Here is a 21593-nt window from a genome sequence, read left to right as displayed (position 1 = left end):
CAGACCCAGCATACATTGTAATGTACGAATTTGAAGACCGTTAAAATCCGTTAAAATTATTTAATTCTTTCGATATCTGAGATTTGATGTATGTAATATTGTAGGTATATGTTGGAAAAATAGTCAAAATTTGGAAATAATTAATTGTTTAATATGAATTATTTATTTAAGTATGCATGAATTAAAAAAAAATTTTTAACATGATTTTAATAAAATTAGGTCCGAAGAGAATATAGAAAATTATACAAAATGACAAAAGTAATTTACGACTAGGTACCTGTGCATTAAATAGAAATTTAAAATTAAAACAATATTATTTATTTTTAAGTTAGATTATTATACTTATAAATTAACTCAATGTTTTATTTACGATGAATTTGAAATAATGTATTGTATTATTGTATTATTGCAGTCATATTTTTATTGAAGAATCATTTATTTGATACCAAGATACGATTTTATAAATAAATCTTGATAATTAATATCTTTTGGAAACAAGAATTGAGCGATTTTTGTAAAAATCAAATAATTTGTTAAAATTTTCTAAAAAATGTGATGTCTAGAAATATATTTTTAATCATTAATTAATATTATATATACATGTGATAATAGATTTGATATTTATTATTATTAGAATGAGATTTAATAATTATTTTATTGTATATTATAATATGCTCTTCAATGTCAAGATATTTCAGAATATTCTACTAACGGAATTATATGTATAATATTGTACTTTAATGATGACAAATTTTACAAAAGTAATCAATATTCATTCCATGCTCTTTTTCCAATACAAAATGTTTACGAAATATTCATAAAAATCATTAAATTTTGGCTAGCGAAAATTTAAAAATTTATTCGAATATAGTAAATAAAAGTGCGCTATTTTGAGAAATATTAAATTGAAGCGATTTTCATATGGGTTACGATAAAAAAACTGCTTAATGGCTTGCCAGAGTACACCGGTATCATGTAACGTCTTGTAATTACAGTCTGTCTGCTTTTCTTGCGCGGATATCGGTTTCCGATAATGCGCTCTTTTCTTCGTCAAAGTATTCCGAAGTTTTAAAAGCAATGTATAGAAAGTATTTTTACTTGAGTGTTACTTTTCGCAAATAAACGTAGCGGACTTTATTCGACATATTTCACAGAATAATGAAGAATTCGAACAATAGTTCTGCCTCATTAAAATATATTTATGATCATTATTAGCAAATTGAGTAGCAGATATAGAAATTCATTATTTGAACTTTATTTTATGATAATGTATAATAAATAATATTTCAGTAAATATTACTCATATAGAGGAGAAGGTGGTATTATGGCATTCATTTATATTTTATACAATAATTTAATTCATAAATAATCAATATTTAAAACTTAACGATTGCATTCGTTAAAATGTTGTTTAATCATTTGTAGGCTCAAAGTTATATTTATTGCTTGAAATATTATTTATAAAAATGTAGCAACATTGCATAATGGCTCGAAAAGGAACAAGGGTCTTCCACAAAAATAGAATTAAAAAATTAGTTTTGTTAAAAAAATATTAACAAAAAGAAATAATATTGTAAAAATTACACATAATAACTTTTTCTGCATATAGACCTCAGTATTAAAAATCTATGGTACACGCATAATGTGAACTATAGATTAATAGTAAAGCTACAATCGATTTATGGAATAATTATTTTGATATGAAAAAGAGAGAGGCCATCAACAATCAGCATGCTTAAGAGATTATATTAACAAAATGCCATGCTATTGTTTAACTTTGTATAATTTGAAATGTATGTTTCGAAATGCTTGAAAGTAAAAATGCGTTATAACAAATGCTGGCTATTATGTATTATAGCATATTAACGTCATATGGTGTAACGGTAAGCTATTTAACAAATAATTTTGTAAATAACTATTAGAATTGGTCACTTAATAGATATATTAAGAAGAACTATTGTACATATACTAATCATAATATCACTTTTCCCTCTAATGTTTAATAATTTTGCACAATTTAATATTCAATGAATTAAGAATTTTGAACTCCTTTATATATCACGAAAGATTTTATACAATTTTTTGAGATTTTTTGAAAGTGAAAGTAAAAAAAAGTGAACGAAAATGTAAAAGTGCGCATTTATTGCATAAATAATTTATGCAATAAATGTGTATTTTTAATCTCATTATTTAATGGATACATATATACTTAAATACATATGTATTTAAATAATGGATACATATACTACTTTCTAAATTTCTTAGAGTGAAATCTCATTCCAAAAGAATGAAAATAGTATATTTAAAGAAAATATTGGCTGTTGCAACAAATTAGATCATAAAATATAGTATTTTTAATTGATTGCAGCAGCCAATTTTTGGTTGCGTTAGTCTACCCGCAATGTCAGTATAGGATTTCGATAGGCTAACATAATTAAAAATTGGCTGCTCCAATCAATTAAAAATGTTATGCTATATTTAGCCAATCTTTTTTTTCTGTATGGTCATATTCAGCCAATCTTTTCTTTCAGTATTTTTACTCTTTTGGGGTGATATTTCATTCCAAGAAATTTAGAGATCATATTTTCATTGTCTTTTACTTATTCCCTATTTTTATTGTATTTGTAATAATGCATAGTATAACATTAATTCGAATATTTATGCAAAGAAAATTACATAGATTGTGCATTTTACTGACAATGATATTAACAAGGCAGTGGAATAAATAAAGGGCGAATAATAAAGCGCGTTTATTCGAATCGAAATCAAGAGAAATTAAGTTCGCAAAGTCTTGCTGTTGTCATAGTATTCCCTTGTTATCTGTATGAGAGAATTTAAGTTTTGTCGATATTTGATTTAACTCCCTAGTTTTGCTGACGGCTGTTCTTGTAGCGCGAGTTTTATGACGTTACCTTATGCGTGTTACACAGAATGCAATTTCAGGAACTTTCCGACTTTCTCGTCGAGTTTGTACGGCACCAAACGACCATAGCGCGTAAAGGAGTAAAAACTGTCGCGAAACAAAATCGCTGGTTAAACGGGATTTGAGAATTCAGCGTATGGATTTAAGAACAGAAAGAAAGTAGGTGTCCTAAGCTATAAAGATTAAAAAACGCGAGAGTTTTAGAAGTATGTTGATGTGGTAAACGTACTATAAAATTTATGAATAGAAAAATTATTGTTTAAACATCCAAGTAATAGTGTGTTTAGACAAATAGACAAATTATTGTTTAAACATCCAAATGAAAAACAAATAGTTTTAGCAGCGTGCTAGTAAAAATATTAATACAATTTTGATAAAAGAACCAAGTCTGAATTATTCAAGGAATTAAAATTAAATTTTATGCGTTGTGCATCTCATATGTACTTGTTTCATATCTATTTCTATAGAGCAGTAACTTGGATTAATGAATTGCGTGTGGATTACGTTACTTCGGTGAGGTTACTTCCAAGAAAATTATTTATCAGTAAAAGCAAAGTTCGCTAGCTTCTCTTATTAGTTTCCCTTATTAGTTTCAAGTTGTCTTGCATTGCACCAAGTTTAACCAACGTTGCAAGAATTATAACGAGGAATTTGTTGCTTATTGTGTGTAGTAAGTACAGTATCTCATACGTAAGATAAAAAAAGAAAATTTGCAATTAGTTTATATAGCTAATAATTATAGTCTTTAAATGCATAATTGTTTATTAAATTATTTTATGTGTACGCGTTACAACTCTCTCTTATGTTGTACAATACATAATATTAGAAAAATCTTTCAGTTGTAGTAATACTTAAAATAACTTATAACTTCGTAAAAGTATCAAATAAACCAAAAAAGTTCTTTTAAATAACAAAGCTAGGAAAGTTTACTAATAGAGCTGAAAATCAGCGTGTAAACTTAATATATTCAAAGAACTTTATCAACCTAGAACAACTTCGACGTTCTCAATGACGGCATTGATCACCGTGAAAAGTTGTGAGAAAGCCACTTTGATGACGAAAACTTTGGATAAGAAAAAGTGATTGACGTGAAACGTTCGTGAAAACTCGAGAACGGTGGCCGATGAAACTCTAACGGAACGTCACTATCGATCATCGTAATCTTCCTCTACTCACTTCACTTCTTTATCATCCTCTAATCATCTTAAGTGCCGAAAATTACCGCCCAGCAATATGACCGAACGATTAATACTCCTATCTAATTTCAAAGAAACATAAGACTAGATACATAAGTAGATCGTCAAGCAAGAAGTTATTCATGTTTTAAATAGTTAAATATCATGTTATTTAATTTGAAATATTGTTTAAAACTTAGTTGAGAATTAGTTATAGACATATGTAAATGATTCATAAAAAAATTAATTAATAAAAAAAATTAATTAATTTAAATTATTGTTATAATAACAGCTCTACTGCCGGAACTTTTATGCCGGAATTTTTTGTTAAATTTGCATTGTTAAATACCGCACTTTTTATAATTATGTTATCTTTTGTATATACATTTCAATAAATATAAAAACTTTTTCTCATTGTTATATATATATATATATATATGTGTGTGTGTGTGTGTGTGTGTGTGTGTGTGTGTGTGTGTGTGTGTGTGTGTGTGTGAAATACTATTCTGAATATATCAACTAATTAAATATGAATTGACCTTCCAAAATATAATATATATTATGATCTGGAGAGCAATATTTCTTTCTTGTTAACCAATGTTTATATTTACATTATGAAATCGCTTGAATCAATGAATCAAATGTCAGCCACTAGTAAAATTGGCTAATCCATGTCAATTTTTATAAAAACAATATTTCGATCACAATCCACACATTCAGAGAACTATATTAATGATTCATTAATTATTTATTGTTGTTATGTTGAGACCTCACAAATATATACACTGCAGTGTTTCTTCGGAGAGAAAATATGTATATCGCAATTGCAGAAATATTTTTGAATGGATTTCCCAAATTTATATTTTCCTTTCACAGTTTAACTGTCAAAAATTTATGTTAAAGTGTTCAGTTAATTAACACTTTTTTAATTTCAACGTTAAATATATTATCGTAATTTAACAATTAATTATAAAAGTTTGCTGTAAATGAATTAACAGAGAGAGAGAGAGAGACGCATTCGCTTTTTAAAATTATATTTTTATACTCGAGGTTATTTCTCGTTTCGAATTTTTATCCGGTATTCTTCTAAAATACCTAACAAAATTATCATCGGAAATTAACATGGCACTTTGTTAATCAATTTACTGCAATCTGTTATTCACAAGAGAGGAATGCGGATATTTCATTGAACGTGCAAATCCTTTGTACTCGGAAATTATCTCGAATCTGGAACCACCTGCGACAATTACAATACGACAAACATATTTTTATTATCGCTATTTTTCTTTAAATTGAAGAATTTTACGTTCGATTTTACTACATCACGATTTATAGTAGATGGAAACGATATTAGATTTCTATTTATAATACGATAAATTTTTGCGCAATAAGTATATTTTCACGATATCGCAAGAATTCTTTAGTTAATAATTTGAGCTACATAAAATGTGTAACGAAATAGACGGTTTTCATATTTTTAAAACATCATATATATTAGATATTGATTGGAAAATAATTTAGAAAAGTTTATTTCTTTTATCTTCTGATTATTCACTGGTTCCGCAATATGAGTTTAACACTCGTAGATTGGAATCGATCATTCTGTTATTGATCGATTTTTGGCAAATTCTAGTTAATCTCGAGCTCAAAGGGATGAAACGAAGGATGGTGTAAAAGAGAAGGGAAGGGAGTGAATTCCGTCAGCTAGTTTTTAGTATCTATAGATAACCGAGAAAAGAATTTGATATGGATCGGAAATTGCGAATTCTGTCAATAAGTTTTTTACGGACGTGATGTAATCGTTCCTTGTAATGTCATTCAAATTGATATGGTAATAATTGACGCGGAAATATCTAATAATTCATCTAAATCATTAATTATCACATTTTTTCTTATTTTACAAAGTAAAGTTTGATATTTTTACGAAAGTAATTTTTCTTTTCGTGATATTTTATTCACTCGGCGGTGAATTAAAAATATCAAAGACAAAATAAACGAAAAATTTATTCCGTCATATTATTTTATACTTTTTCGATCATTTTATTGCTGTTTTTAAATAACACACTTATAAAATTTAATTTTAAATTAAATTAACAAATTTATTAATTAATGTGTATGCAATATTTGTGTATCATATTTAATATTTACATACTACATATTTCGACAAATAAATTATTTTTCTTTTTTTTGAAAAGAACTTGATATTTTTATCGTTTTGATTATTAAAACAATAATTACACAGCTTACAAAAAAAACATTTTTTTTTACCCAGAAACGGTAGTAATCACGAAGGTTTTGACATGCTAAAACCAATCCGTAGCCAAAATTGCTCCATCATATCAGGTTTCCAAGATATTCTAATCCAAAAGTGCCAAAAAGACCTCTTTCGGGCATTTTTAGATTAAAATATCTCGTTAACCTGATATGATGAAGCAATTTTGGCTACCGATGCGAATTTGACATAAAAAAATCTACGAAAATCATGATGATTATAAATAAGTCAACACAGTAACATAAAAAAAATTAGATATAAATTGCAACATATATCCACCTTAAAGCGTCTCCAGATGATATGATCAATGTATACGCCAACTTTGCACAATTATAATTATTCATATTGTAGTCAATATTTAGTGAATGTATGCAAAGTTGGCGTATACATATCGACTGGAGACGTCTTAAGGCCGGTGGATAGAGTATATCTAATTTTGCAATATATCTAATTTTTTTCATGTTACTGTGTTGATCTATTTATAATCATAGGCAATTTTCATAGATTTTTTTATGCCGAATTTGAATTCGTAGCCAAAATTACTCCATCAGGTTAACGAAATATTCTAAAAATGCCCGAAATAAGCCTTTTTAGATTAGAATATCTCAGAAACCTGAAGTGATGGAGCAATTTTGGCTACGGATTTGGTTTGCATGTCAAAAACCTTTAGGATAACATACTGCCGTTTCTGGGTCAAAATTCATGTTGGTCTGTGTTATATATTTATTTGGGATTCTAATATTTGTGTGTCGCTATTTCATCTTTAATACGATGATTTTTAATATGATAAGACAACATCCTGCACAAGATATTGCTTAGTGATTGTTCTTTAATATAAAAAAAAAATAAAGAAAAATTATTAAAGCATATGAAATATGAAAAGTAAAAGAGCAATACAAAAATGGCAATATTTTGCTTAAAATATAAACTTTCTGGTAAAAATTACAAATTATATAAATTTTTTATGAGCAAAAAATAACAAAAATTTTGATAGGAAATTTACAGGAGCAGAAAATTATCAAGGATGTTTTTTTATAAAATTATAGTTTAAAAATGCCGCTGTATTTCTTGTCTAGGGAATAGAAATAATTATTGTAATTGCTACACACATTATTTAGTTACTTTATTGTAATAATAATTTAATAATGATGTTACAATTTTTTATGATGATAATGTAACATCAAAGTTGGAGCAGTCAATAGTTATAATACTATTAAGAGTTGGAAAAGTAATTCGTTACCAGAAAAAATGACTCGTAATTTGTAATTTGTTATACTTTTAAAATTTTAATGTAACTTATAACGGAATAACTTTATGACGTTACTGATCGTACTTATTATTTTTTTCAATAAGTAACATGTAATGGTGACGATTTACTTTTTAAAGTGACTTTCCTTAGCGTTGTGTAACCTCAATGTTTAATTAGTCATCATTACATAAAAAATTGCAAATCATTACCGAATGTTATTATAAAAAGTAACTGTAAAATTAAAGGAAAAGTAATTCTTCTATTCCCTGTTTTTCTCATATACGAATCTGCATAAGATTTATGGAAAATATTTTACAGTAAAAAATTAAACATTGCTGTCGTTTGTACCACATATCGTAAAGCGTAAAGGAACGTTTTTATTAGTGCGCATATGCGGGATCATGTATTTCTTTTTTTTTTCTTTTTATCATCAGACTGTGACAAATGATAGTCGAGCCCAGAATTTTTTGCAAATTTCAGCGACCAACATTATTATTCTGTTGGCGAAGTTGACGAAGAACTGTAATAAAGTCCGTAGGTTTGTGAGAAGTCGAATGTGATTCTCTAAGTTGTTGTTGCAGTCATGTAATATCAAAAGAAAAATTCATATAGGAATTCATACAAGAAAGAAAAAATTCATATGTAAAACAAAAAGATGAATCAAACTAAATCGTTCTATTTTGTTAGGATGACTATGAACATATTATAGCCACAATAATAAAAAGTAAAACATACTGTAAAAAATCTTGAAATTGTAAACTCTTTTATTATCAAAGTACTAACGTTCTATATACAATATATTGTATTATATGTAACTCCAAACATTAACAAATTTTTTTTTGATAAAACAAAAATTCAACAAGTATGAAATAAGAACATATTTTATATTTTCAACAAAATTTGACATATAATTATTAATGTTAATAGAAGTGGAATATATTAGGTGTTGGAATTAATTCGTAGCGTTTTTTAATGAAAGAATGTTATTTATTTCACATGAGCATTAAAAAATACATTAATGAAAGTATTTCCCATCACTTGTAAAACGCTACGAATTAATTCCAACACCTAATATATATATATATATATATATATATATATACGCATAAATATATAAGTAAAATTATAGATGCTAACGTGAAATTTGTTTTAGGACTTTGTAAGTTATTTATTCATGTAAAAGACATAAGATTTATGTAGTTATATAAAATAATTATTATTATTTAAAAAATAAATCAAACGCCCGATTATCTAAAAGCTTATTCATCCGGAATTAAAATCTCATTGTATTCGTGCTTTATTCGGAAAGATCGATATACTGGTCGCCGGGATGTGTCAGGGATTAGGATCATTGACTGTAGTTACATTGGTAAAAAGCCTCTCGATAAGGACTATCATGTCGAGCGTAAAAAAGCCGATTGACAAAATTCCAAAAAGATAGATCAGAATTTGTGGAGTTCGACAGACGTTTTCCAACTACTGAACTCATCTTTCATCTCGGCACATGTAATGCCAGCCACGTTCAATTGACACGAGCGTATTGACAAAATTTTACGCAGAAAAACTGAGGGATATGATATAGGAGGATGTTTCTAATTGCGAGTCACGTATCGGATGAACGTGATACAGACAGGACTCGAATTGTTCGCGAAAGTGGTTTGAAGTGTGCCAGTAAAGAAATTAGTTACAGCGTGTAACGGAAATAATTCTAGTAACACGTTGCTCTTGTCATTACGACATAATACTTTCTTTTGACGGGAATTTATAATTTAGAGGCGCATCTATAATTTAGCTCTTCGTGCGCGCATTTAATTTTACTTCCTCGTGCGATGAGAGAAGTTAATTTACTCTAGCAGTTGAAGGATATTATTTTAACCGTAATTATCCATTTCTCAATTAGATTTATAGTTTAGAGAATAAAGTTTAGATAAGATTGTATCGTAAAAAGCTGTCGTGTACTTTTAGTTAGGTTTTAATTGTATATCTTCTACTTACATGTCTTCTACATAAAAGGATTCCTAAAAAATAGAATGTATATAAAATTTAATAAAAATAGCACTTGAATTTTTTTTATATGGAAATTGTTTGATTGAAAAGTAAAAGAATTCAAAAGTACTCTCGGCATTGATTGTATAACATCGTGTTTGCATTCTAAAATGCATGTACAAACGATTTAATTATTATTGAAAGTTTCTTTCTCTTGATTATACAGAATTTTTTTTTATATTCTAACTAAAAAATGTTTCAACATGGGAATGTATTCGTTGCGGGAAGTAGCACTTCTGCTTGAGTAAGATTCATGGAATCATAGTAAATTCATATAAGTCAGTCTCCATCCCCTGGCTCCTTTTTATTCACGCCGGGAATTTATCTCGCGAACTTAAAAGAGAGAAGTCTGCGTCGCCGCGGGCAACTCAATGTAGTACTCAGCGGTACGAAGTGCGGTATAAATTCTGTGAATCGTAGATAAATTGGGATTAACATGTTACTATATAGCATAGAATTACAGACTTACAGACAAGTGCTTTAGAAATGTTTATTTTCATTAACTTTAATGTAAAATTGAACTTTAATGTAAAATTGAAATTTTTTCTCAACTCCAATATGTACAAATGAATATGCTTTTATGGGATAAGTAATTTTAAACTAGACTAGTAATTTTAAACTTTTTGTTCAGAAGAATAAGAAACCGAATCCTTGCCTTTTGTTTCTAAAGTTAATTTTAAGTAAAAACATCTGGACGTGCGATTAAAGTAAATTAAATGAAATTAAATAAAATTTTAAGCTTGATATAAGATTGATATAAGATATTACGTTGGAGTTTTAATTTGCATTGTTAAATATCATATTATTTTATTGAACTTGACTAAAATGATAGGTATAATCAAGAGAATACTTCAATACATTAACATAAATCTTGTTTGAATCTTCTGCTTTGCAGAGATCCGAGCCCACCTTGCATTAATTTACTGGCGAGGGGGGGGGGGGAGAGAGAATACCATCCTTTATCGTGTTTAATTATACTCTATCATATTACAAGTTTTAATTATTCTCTTAATTATGTGATTAATAAAGGAAAGTTGTCGGATGTAATAGCTTTCCGTCGTTCCGCGTAGACCACGAAATTGGATCGCGTTATCACAGTTAAGCGACACGTTGCACGATCTTGAAGAATCACCTTCGTGTCCGCAATTGCCAAAAGTCCCACCTTTTGATTTCGCGCGACGCGACACTCGTTCGTAGCCATTTATTTCTCATGTTTCCTGACAAGCAATTGCCTTCGCTTCCCATTCGGTGCTACGACTGTGCGCCTGGGAACAGTTATCACGTGAAAATCGTAAATCATCAAATACCAGTGGGAGTCGTAGATTTTTATAAAAGTATTCTTTTGTGCGCAATATTCATTGAGCTTGCATTGTTATTATTACATATTGTTCTTAAATATTACATTAATTTATACCTTTTTTCTACATGTTATTATTTACAATTAGAAATAAATCATTTTTTGAAAGAATTTATTATTTATCTATAGTTAAAAAAGCTCTATTGTTCTTTATTTTTGTCTTCAAAATTTCCTCTCTTTTTATCTACTCCTGTTTACTTGAAAGATCTAATTCATATAAAATCTACAGTTAACTTTATATATCTATAAAAATCTGTGACGTTAGTCTTAAACATTTTAATACTAAAAATTAAAATGTTCAGATTTTGTAAAATTACAATGAATTTATATCCTTATATGTCGATATTTATTAAAATCTCTTGTATATTACTTTTATAATTTAAAAGTATGAACTAAAAGAACAGACATATTTTAACCATTATTGGAAAACTTATATATTTATTACTTATACTACTTATACTTATATGTTTAAGAACAGAAACTCATGTTTTACGAAAAAAAAGCCTTTTAAATTAAATCCATTAGAAATATCGATATTGCGAGTACGTTTAATTTACGGTCGTTGATTGGTCGTTGAACAAATTCGTTTTCCATTTTTCACGTCGGAACGAATACATCTTTCTCGGAGTGAATAATGCATGCTCAAATCTGATGTTTGGATTTATTTCTCGCGCGTTCGAGCGAGAACGGTTTCTTCGCCAGAAGAACACACCTCCTTGAACGAAGATCTATGGATTCAACGGCATGAATCTTTTTTTTTTGGTCTTCAGTCTCTTTCAAAACTCGCTCAAGATGCCGAACACTTTGGAACGATGCCATGATTTAAGAGCCATCACGTCTCATCGACTGATAGCTTTCTGTATCTTACAGCTCGTTCATCATGTCGGACATAACTGATACCTACTCGAATAATTCAGATAACAGGTAATGATTAATCGTAAATTATGTACTTGTAAGAATTGATAGGCACTTTGTGATGTCGACGAGAGTTATAAAAGTTTGATGAGCTCTTTTTACCGGTATTTAAAACATTTAATATGGATGATTAATCTTTTTATTCTTTGAGCTTCTCATGCTTGTATTTTAGCAACTATAAATTATATTTTAATAATCTAATAATCTAATTTAACATATCTTAATATTATAATTTCAAATATCCCGTCGTACTACATTATTACATGAATTTAATACATTTATTGACTGTAGGTCTCTCATATGAGGGAGTTAATAATCCAAATATGCGTATGTTTATGTGTTTGACAAAATAATGTTCTAAACGAGACTAAAATGTTCGCCAAATCCGGCTTATACCTGTCAATTTATTTGCTAAATGACAATTACATATTAATTCAGTTATATTTTTTAATAATAAAGCTCATGCCATTTTACTCGTCATAATTTTTTGCTGTGACATTTACACACGACAAGATTTGGTTGACAGAATAATCTGTTAACAATGTTATTACTATTTCATTGCATAAATAATTATTGATTATTTATGCAATAGACCACGTGACAAAATATGTATTTATTCGTAATGTGTAACGGATTTTCAGCATGCATAATGCATTCATAAATGCATTGCCTTCTTTCCACATCGTAGCGATACATTTTACGCTACTTAATTTTCTCGTCACACTAACGTAGATTTACACATAAATACAGCAAGTTATCTTCGAAAAAATTGCATTAATATGTCATAAGTCCGTCGGACACACATATGATATTTAAATAATCTGAAGTTGCAATATAATGCATTCCGAATTTATACAGCCCTTCGAAGAATTTCTTCATATAGAAATACACAACGCACATGCATTTGTGTGATGTTTGCTTCACCATATTTAAATCATCTGAGCATATCAGAGAATAGTATTCTCGAGTTTCTCGCTCGACGTTCTCTGCGAACAGACGTTTTCACGAATTCCGCTGAATATGCACGATAAAATCTCGTAACTAACACAAGTGAGTTTGTGAATATTCGTGAAATTAAATCGTAAATACAAATCGTTGGTATCGCTTGGAAATCAATAAAATTTACGTGCCGCATACATTTTTTTCTCAAAAATTTTCATGTATTTTGTAACTGATTGCACGTCAGTGGAACTCTCATCTCATTTTACGGAATATTTAAAGAATTCAGTGGAATAAAGAAATGTATTCAAAAATTTCGTCCATTGTGTACTTCTGCTATGTTCATAGAGATTTACAACTGTATAGAATACATACAATTCAAAATGCTTATAAATAATTCGGAGAAATAAAAAAAGGCTTGAAAATAAATTTTTAATTTAATTTCCATCATTTTATTAAAATAATTCTTTATCATTTTCTCCTATAACACAATTTTTTAATTGTATACTTGCGGAAATAATTTCTTGTGGCACTACTTAAAAATTAAGGAGTGATACATTTACATTAAATGGTCGGATATTCCACGATATTTAAGAGACTAATGATTATATTGCGAAACTCATCTGCCTCTGAGAAAGATGTCTGTGAGACGATGTCTTTCGACGTTGAGTGCACTTTCCAAGTCGACCGAGCTTGCTCAAAAGCTACATTTAGTAAAATGTAATTGACTTTGAAATATTATTAAACGAACTGGTTATTATAGCTCAAAATACAAACTATGTGTCAAATAATAGAGGCAACTTGATACTATTAAATGTTGCACTTCATAATTATATATAATATATACGTATATATAATTATTACAATATAGTGTGAGCTGATAATATGCTTTTTCTAACAATAATATCTTTGTAATGTTCGCATTAAATGTCAAGTTCGTTATAGACAACTATTCATAGATTTACAAAACAAATATGAGAAATTTATAATTTTGCATAAATGTCTAGCTATCTTAAGCAATTTTTATTAATCTCATAAATATTTTCTTAATATAATCTTTATTTAAAATTAATTAAAGTTAATATTTCTAAATATAAATATAATTGCCAAATATATTATATCTTATTTTTATTATTGTGTTTGTTATCACTGATAAAGAAATAAAAGAATTTTCTAGAAAATAAGTGAAAGCACTAATTAAAAATTAAAATCAATTTCTAAGTTATAAATTAATATATTATTTAATTAATATATTTCTATTGATTAATATAATTGCTTTGACGGATCAATAAAATTTAAAAGAAATTATTACATTATATTTCTTTTTTAATAAACATTCTATTAGCGAGTTTATGACTGTTTTGTTTATTGACTGTTTATTCCAAGTAGGTGAAAATGTAATTGTCCAACGCACAAGTACATTTCCATATCGAATTGAGAATTACACAGGATTCCTTAATTACGAACCGTGTAACATCGTAGCTTGTAGGATGGATCTAACGAGCACGACCGAGTTGCGCACAACGAAACGAACTTTATGGTAACTTCACAGTCGGATTTCATCCATCACGACAGTTACCTGCGCAAATCTCTGTTGAATAGAGAGGGAATAGAGTGAAAAACGTGCGCGTGGAAATCCAGCGGCATAATTCTTGTTAAAACTAAAAAAGAAATATTTGAAATAATTTTTCAGTAAAACTCTAAGTGCATTATGTTAGCATAGAAAAGAAATAAATATTCTTTATTGTCCTTATTTTTAAAAGTTCTCTGAATTTTTTTCAAATTCTTTGCAAATAATGAAAACATATCTATATTTAATCTATACAGGGTACTATATTATAATCATAAGTATTATCTAATATTTTGAAAGTTGATTATTTAGGTCATTTTATGAAGAAACGTTTATACATAATACGAAATGTAATATGATTTCTAAAATTATCTTTTTTTTAATAATTGTTAAACTATGAAAGATTTAAAAATTTAGAAAAATTAATTTCTTTATTTCTAATCTTCTTAATTTCTAGTCTAACTATTTCTACGATATTTTTTTAATTTGATATTAATATTTCTATTTTAGTTTTAGACATTTTTCTTTTTTTACGTTTAGCTTACAAATTTAGATCAGTAATGTATTATAAACTTTATTTTAATGTTTTTTATTTTACAAAACGATGATTAAATAAGAAAGTAAAATGATAACTTTCTGCCTGAGTTTTATTTACTCTCTAAAACTTGTAGAATGAATCAGAAAAGTGAAATCTCACTTATGAAGATTGAAAATTGAGTTATTCTTTTTCAAGATTGGCTCAATTTTCACTGTTTAGAGTGAGATTCCACTCCAAAAAATTTAGAGGGTACTGTGGTCCGAGTTTTAAAAAATCTTTTTTTTTTATATAGAAGAAAAAAGATAATTTTATCGAATTTAAAAAATTCTGTACTTATATATTTTTAAAACGCGACCTTTGAGATTACATGTTCCACTTCTAATCAAAAAAGCATGTGAACGGTAAATATTAAAGGTGACTTTAAACGACATATACGCTAATAACTTTTGCTATATAGGATTTAGTTTACATTCGCTAAATATTGGTCCACATTCATATGGATAATTGTGCATATATGTATATGTGATAATATTTGTTTGTGGCGTACATTGGTCATGTCGCTGCCTTTAGATTTCAGAAACAAATGCGGGTGGATGTGGCTAACTAATAGAGTGCCTAAGGGTAGTAATCTAAGTGCACAATTGTGAAAATTGCATCTACATTTGTTCGCCGTTTCGGGAAACGTTTTTAAATGATGTTTTGATAAATAAGTGTTCTCTTTATTATTATATATCGTTATTATCGTGCAATGAAAGAGTACCTTGGCATTTTTTTCTCGTTTCAGGACATATCGGAGTACAAATGTGAAAATGGCAAGACGCCCACTTACGTTCCCCACAAACCGGTAACTGGCGTGATAGGCGCCGCATTCAGCGTGGTCTCTATTATGGTCGCCAACATCTTGCGACTCTTTAAGGTAATTGTCCGTACAATCTAACTAATTCGAATATTTGGAATCTTCATTTGTACTAATAAGAGATTTATTCTAACTTTTAACGACGAATTTTTTGCAACGTTACAGTCGTTTCAGAGTTACAGAATGAGCTCCTAAGTTTAACTTAATAATTAATCTTTGTTTTGATTTAAAAAAGATATATTAAAATAACAAAGATATGATCGAAGATTTTGCTTCTTTCGATAATATGTATTCATTTCCTTAAACACTCCGTACATTTCTTTTTAATTTATTTAAAATTTAAGGTAAAAAGAAGTAGGTATACAATATATGTTGTATAAATGATAATTCTTCATAATTATTAATTATTGTATTTTAAATTTACTTTGTATAAATTTAAAATATATCGCGATCACATACAACTATACACGTCTACACGCTATTTTTACGTTGGTATTGTTATACGATGTTTATAATAACAAATTGGACACTATCTCATGCAAAGATGTAAAAAGAATTTGAAAGATTACAACTCGAATTCGTCCGACGAGAATAAATCAATTAAGAAAAATCAATCTATTTTCAATCAAAGCGGATCTCAATGCTTAAGTTAACACACTAAAATCTACTTTGATTAATAATTAATAAATTTATTTCTCTTATGCTCGTTTCTATCAAAATAGATTAACTTTAATTTTGGTTTAATTTACTTTTCATTTCTTTTTAATTCTAAGAATTTTTTAGAATACAATATAAATAGTAAATTAAATCGAGATTCAAATTAATCTACATTGGTAGAAATGTATATTAATAAAATTTTTTAAATAAGATTTTCTGAAAACATGACATTCGTTATTTCTTTTGGCTTTATTTGCGCAATTCGGTGTTGCTATGCCACGTGTGTCCGTCGAGATTGAGAAGCGAAAAATAGCCGGTTTGGAAAGGCAGCTTCGTAGAAAGCACAATCGGGTATCGGCAGGTGTTTGCAGGACATGTGAAAACGTAACTTCTTTTGATATAAAGGTTACAAAAGATGAGTTTGAAAAAGAAAAAAAGAAAGAAAAAGAAATCGAAGGAGAAAGAGAGACGACAGCAGGCAATTTCATCGGCTTATGGAAAATGAGATGGCTGTGCCATATGCAAAACTTCCTGGCCGGTAATGACATCGAACTATCAATCAACTATCTGTAAGGATTAAAGCCGTGCAGATCCATTTTCGTGGCATCAGCTTCGTCCTTACCAGACTCAGATAAGATTCCTACGTTCATAACACCTTGAAAAATACATCATACAGCACAAGTTCGCTGAAAAGAGTCTGGTGATCCGCATGAAATCGGCTTGCGAAAGAAGCTCCTACCGTTGTCGAGACGTTCTATCGATCCGCCGCCATCACCGGCGTTGAACACACGAATGGATCTCGCAAACGTCGCAGCTCCTGTCAAAATACTGTTTAAATACGAAATACGATTATGTCTTGCAGATTCCCATACATAATTTAATTTTGAGATATCCTATTCAGTTTTCATCTTTTTATACAACTTTCATACAATATATTATGATCGTACATGCCTTTGTTTAGTTTATTTTGACAATTATAATATAAAATTGGATCGATAAAAGTAAATCTAATTAAGTAAAAGAAATCTAATATATTCATCAATTATTAACAGTTTTTAAGATTCTTATTATCAAATTGTTAATACTCTTATAAGATTACTTATTAGCATTAATATTATTATTAAATTGCTTGTCAGTTTAATATGTGATATTACTACTCTAATTCTGTTCATAATTGCGTTTCAAGAATGAAAAATATTTCGGCATGCGATTTGCAGAATTGTGGATATCAATTCATACTGAAATATTTAAGCATTACAATCTTTATTTTAAATAATTTAAATTATTTCAGTATAAATTGATATATATGTATATATATATATATATATATATATATATATATATATATAATACTGTGAATAATAATTTAATTGTTTGTGTATATTGATCTGCAGATAAGGCATAGAATTTAAAATTTTATTTTTCTTTTTATACTAACAATATATTTATTGTAGTTAATCTTTTTATGTGAGTTTTATTTTGAAGATATCTTTTTGTTATGTTTTGAACGTATGTAATAAAATTGAATCTGAACGGTTATATTATACTAACAATATATTTATTGTAGTTAATTTTTTTATGTGAGTTTTATTTTGAAGATATCTTTTTGTTATGTTTTGATCGTATGTAATAAAATTGAATCTGAACGGTTATATTCTACGACAAGAATTTAGAATTGCCCGAGACTGATCGTGTACGCGTATTAAACTCTCAAGTTATTTCAACGCAGTTATATCAAGATAAAAAGACTTGCTTGCGAAAAGCAGTGCTGCACAAGTCGTACCGAGAATTTTATTATACATATACTCTTTTATGTCCTTCTCATTATTTTCTAACGACCCACTTGAGTTTGAAAACTACTTCCTTTTCTATTTATCGATGGAAGCCAAGTGTCCTTTTCAGTTCACTTTCTGCCGACATATTTTCACTGTGGACAAAGTCATTCGCGACATATTTTCACAATTCTCTCCGCTGTGTGATTTACGATTTTATGCAAGAAAGTTCACATACATCATGCGGAAAATATTCCGAAAATATCTAATGGGGTTCTCTGTGATTTAATGTATCTCAATATAATTTCAAAATCCTTACAAGAGATTAACCCATAGCATATTACAAGCAATATACACAGATAGTAATTATAATTATATTAGTTATTGTTTTAGTTATGAAGAGAGAGAGAGAGAGAGTAACTAAAAGATAGTAATTATACAGGTTTTAATTCTTTTTTACATAAATTTCGAAATCAATTTTTTTTATAAATTTTAGAATTGAATCTACTACGAATGGATTTTATTGTCTTTTTTATAATCATATTAGGTGTTGGAATTAATTCGTAGCGTTTTACAAGTGATGGGAAGTACTTTCATTAATGTATTTTTTAATGCTCATGTGAAATAAATAACATTCTTTCATTAAAAAACGCTACGAATTAATTCCAACACCTAATATATTTTCTATATATTATATATTCAATAATTAAATTAATTTATCTATTCTATAATTAAAATAAAAATTTTACTATACTGTAATAAAAAATTTTATTACATACTAAACGAAGTTAAAAATTGATATATATCAATATGTATATATCAATTTTTAAATTCGCTTCTTGGGACAATATTGATTAATAACGTTTACTACATGGAAATAAAAAAAATTAATAAATAGTGATGAGAAAAACGATGTAACGACTTGCATTTGATTTAATTTTTCATTTTTGTGCAAATGTATCAATATTAAAATATTATAATTAAACGATCAAACCGAGCTTATGAAATATTATTATGGCACATTATAACACGTTCGAGTTTGCAAATTTTATAATTACAAAATTGTGTAATTATAAACGCGATGCATTTTGATGAAAAACTTAGATGCTAAGTGTTAATATAATATATTAGGAGAATGGCCGTTATTTTACTCGTTATTTAACTTGAGTTAATCTTCGCCACTTGGCAAACCTTCGCGCGCGTCGCATTCAATTTACATAGCAAACGTAACTCGTTCGTTAGGAATAAAGCCGGTATGGAGCCGCTCGTTGCACTCGATGGTTATGCGACGCTCTTCCTTTGTATGCCATGGGACGCAATTAACCCTTTGTGCCTCGTGCATATTCGTATTATGTCAATTGCTCATAGTAAAAAGAAAATTTTAAAGTCTGTCAATATAACGAAGGATAGGACAAGATGAATGTATTATACTCCCCCATCAAGCATATTATAAATATAATACTACTAATTATAATTATATTACCGGCATTTTACGAAGAAAATAATAAAGAGATAATATTACAATTTTTAATTCTTTTTTAATATAAATTTTAAAATTTTTTATTGTGAAAAAAAATGCAACCTGAGAACTAAAGTTATCATCTTTAATGTACGTATACATGGGTATCTCAAAAAGGTCAGCACACCTGAATATCTCGGAAAATATAAGTTTTACAGAAAAGTGTTTCAGATAAAAGTTGTAAGGTTTAAAAAGATCTATTTACTGATATTATCAGTTTGATCTTGAATGGCATCGCCAAGGTCAGATCAAGGTCACATCGATTTGTTTTAAATGGAATACTCTACTTTGATTCCAGAATCTAATCGTTGGGACACTCTGTAAATAGAGTGTCCCGAAATTTGTAAATCAAAATACCGCGGTAAGAAGGTTTCGAAAAAATTAAGTAAAAAAGTTATATGTACATTTTTTATTTTTTATTTTTAAGCAATAGTAAAATAATAAGTATGACCAATTACGGACTAATTATATAACTTATTATATAAAATGTTCTATTTATTCAGCCGATTGTCGTTTATTCATTCGTTCTGATTCTTTTTCTTGCAGAACAGTTGTAATTATTCTAGTCGATTCTGACGGCGAGCTGTGCATTGCATCGCAAATCGGAATAACGCTTATTAGAATTGCAACAAGCCGTTTATTGAATCACTTCATCAAAAATGAAAATCGTCAAGAAAGCAGCGCTGAGATTATTATTAATAAATTTATTAGAGAATGTAGCGATATTTCTCTCTCTTTCTCTCTCTCTCTCTCTCTCTCTCTCTCTCTCTCTCTCTCACTAGAGAGTGAGAGAGAGAAAACAAGGGAGGAGACTTGACAGTTACGTTGAGCATTTCGTGCAGAAAATTGAGTTTCCTTCAAATATGAATTATTTATTAATAAATGCGGGGCTTTGAGATCTTTGAAATTATTTCAACTATTATCTTAATTAAGTGTTAATTAATGCTTCATTTAATAAAATCACCGATTATTAAAAATTGTGTGTGTGTGTGTGTGTGTGTGTGTGTGTGTGTGTGTGCGCGCGCGCGCTTTACTTTTTTCTATGTATTGATTTATATATACTTTATATAGTTGTTACTTTTTAAAAAGTAAATTTAATTATTTTTTATTAATTAAATCATTTAGGCAGATTTTGTGTTTTGAATTTTATCGGTGACCACAATGCCGGAAGTGAAACATTAATTGAGTTCAAAATCAATTAAATTCTAAATTATAACCGAAGGTGTAAATGAATAATTTACGTAGAATTATGTACAACTTATTTACTTTTCAATTCAACTATATATTTAATACAAAATTAATTGCATCAGGGGACATATTGAAATACATTATCCAATAAACTTTTTCATTTTCAAATAGAGTTTATTGTTAAATAAATAACGCGTATAGTATAAATAAAATCAGTATAAATAAAATTTTCACGATTTATAAATTGTAATAAAATTAATGATACAAAAATTATAGAAAGTTCTAATAAGAAAGTGACAAAGGAAATACATATAAATGATATTTATTATATTGATGCATAGTTTGAGTCCATTTTCGGAAATTCATCTCTATTATGGAAATTACAGCGCTGTGTAAATGACATACTAATGGCTACGAAACAAGACAGTGAGTATATCTAGTAGAGATTTATTTACTACTGGTTCGTAATTAGACATTGACAAATTGTTTGTGATATCAAACATTTTTATTAATCTCAGTTTTCTATGTCAAAAATTAATCTAATTAAAAAATCCTAATTAATAATTATATCTTCGCGCGGCAATTTATTAGATAAAATGTCTTTTGTATTTGATACA

At 28.1% G+C, this 21593-nt stretch overlaps 1 protein-coding gene across 1 annotated transcript in view; it reads left to right on the top strand.

Moving 5' to 3' along the window:
• Positions 1 to 21593, top strand: part of LOC105145514 (metabotropic glutamate receptor 8) — a 124003-nt gene that overhangs the window by 54861 nt on the left and 47549 nt on the right. The window contains exon 4 of the mRNA XM_087405082.1: positions 15769 to 15900. Within this exon, the coding sequence (XP_087261208.1) occupies positions 15769 to 15900 (132 nt within the window). The remainder of the gene's footprint in view (positions 1 to 15768; positions 15901 to 21593) is intronic.

The sequence above is a fragment of the Acromyrmex echinatior genome, chromosome 4 (assembly GCF_024713525.1).
Source record: "Acromyrmex echinatior isolate Ae372 chromosome 4, ASM2471352v2, whole genome shotgun sequence".
Lineage (NCBI taxonomy): Eukaryota > Metazoa > Arthropoda > Insecta > Hymenoptera > Formicidae > Acromyrmex > Acromyrmex echinatior.
Note: the sequence above shows the minus strand (reverse complement) of the source record. Positions and strands in the feature narration are given on the sequence as shown.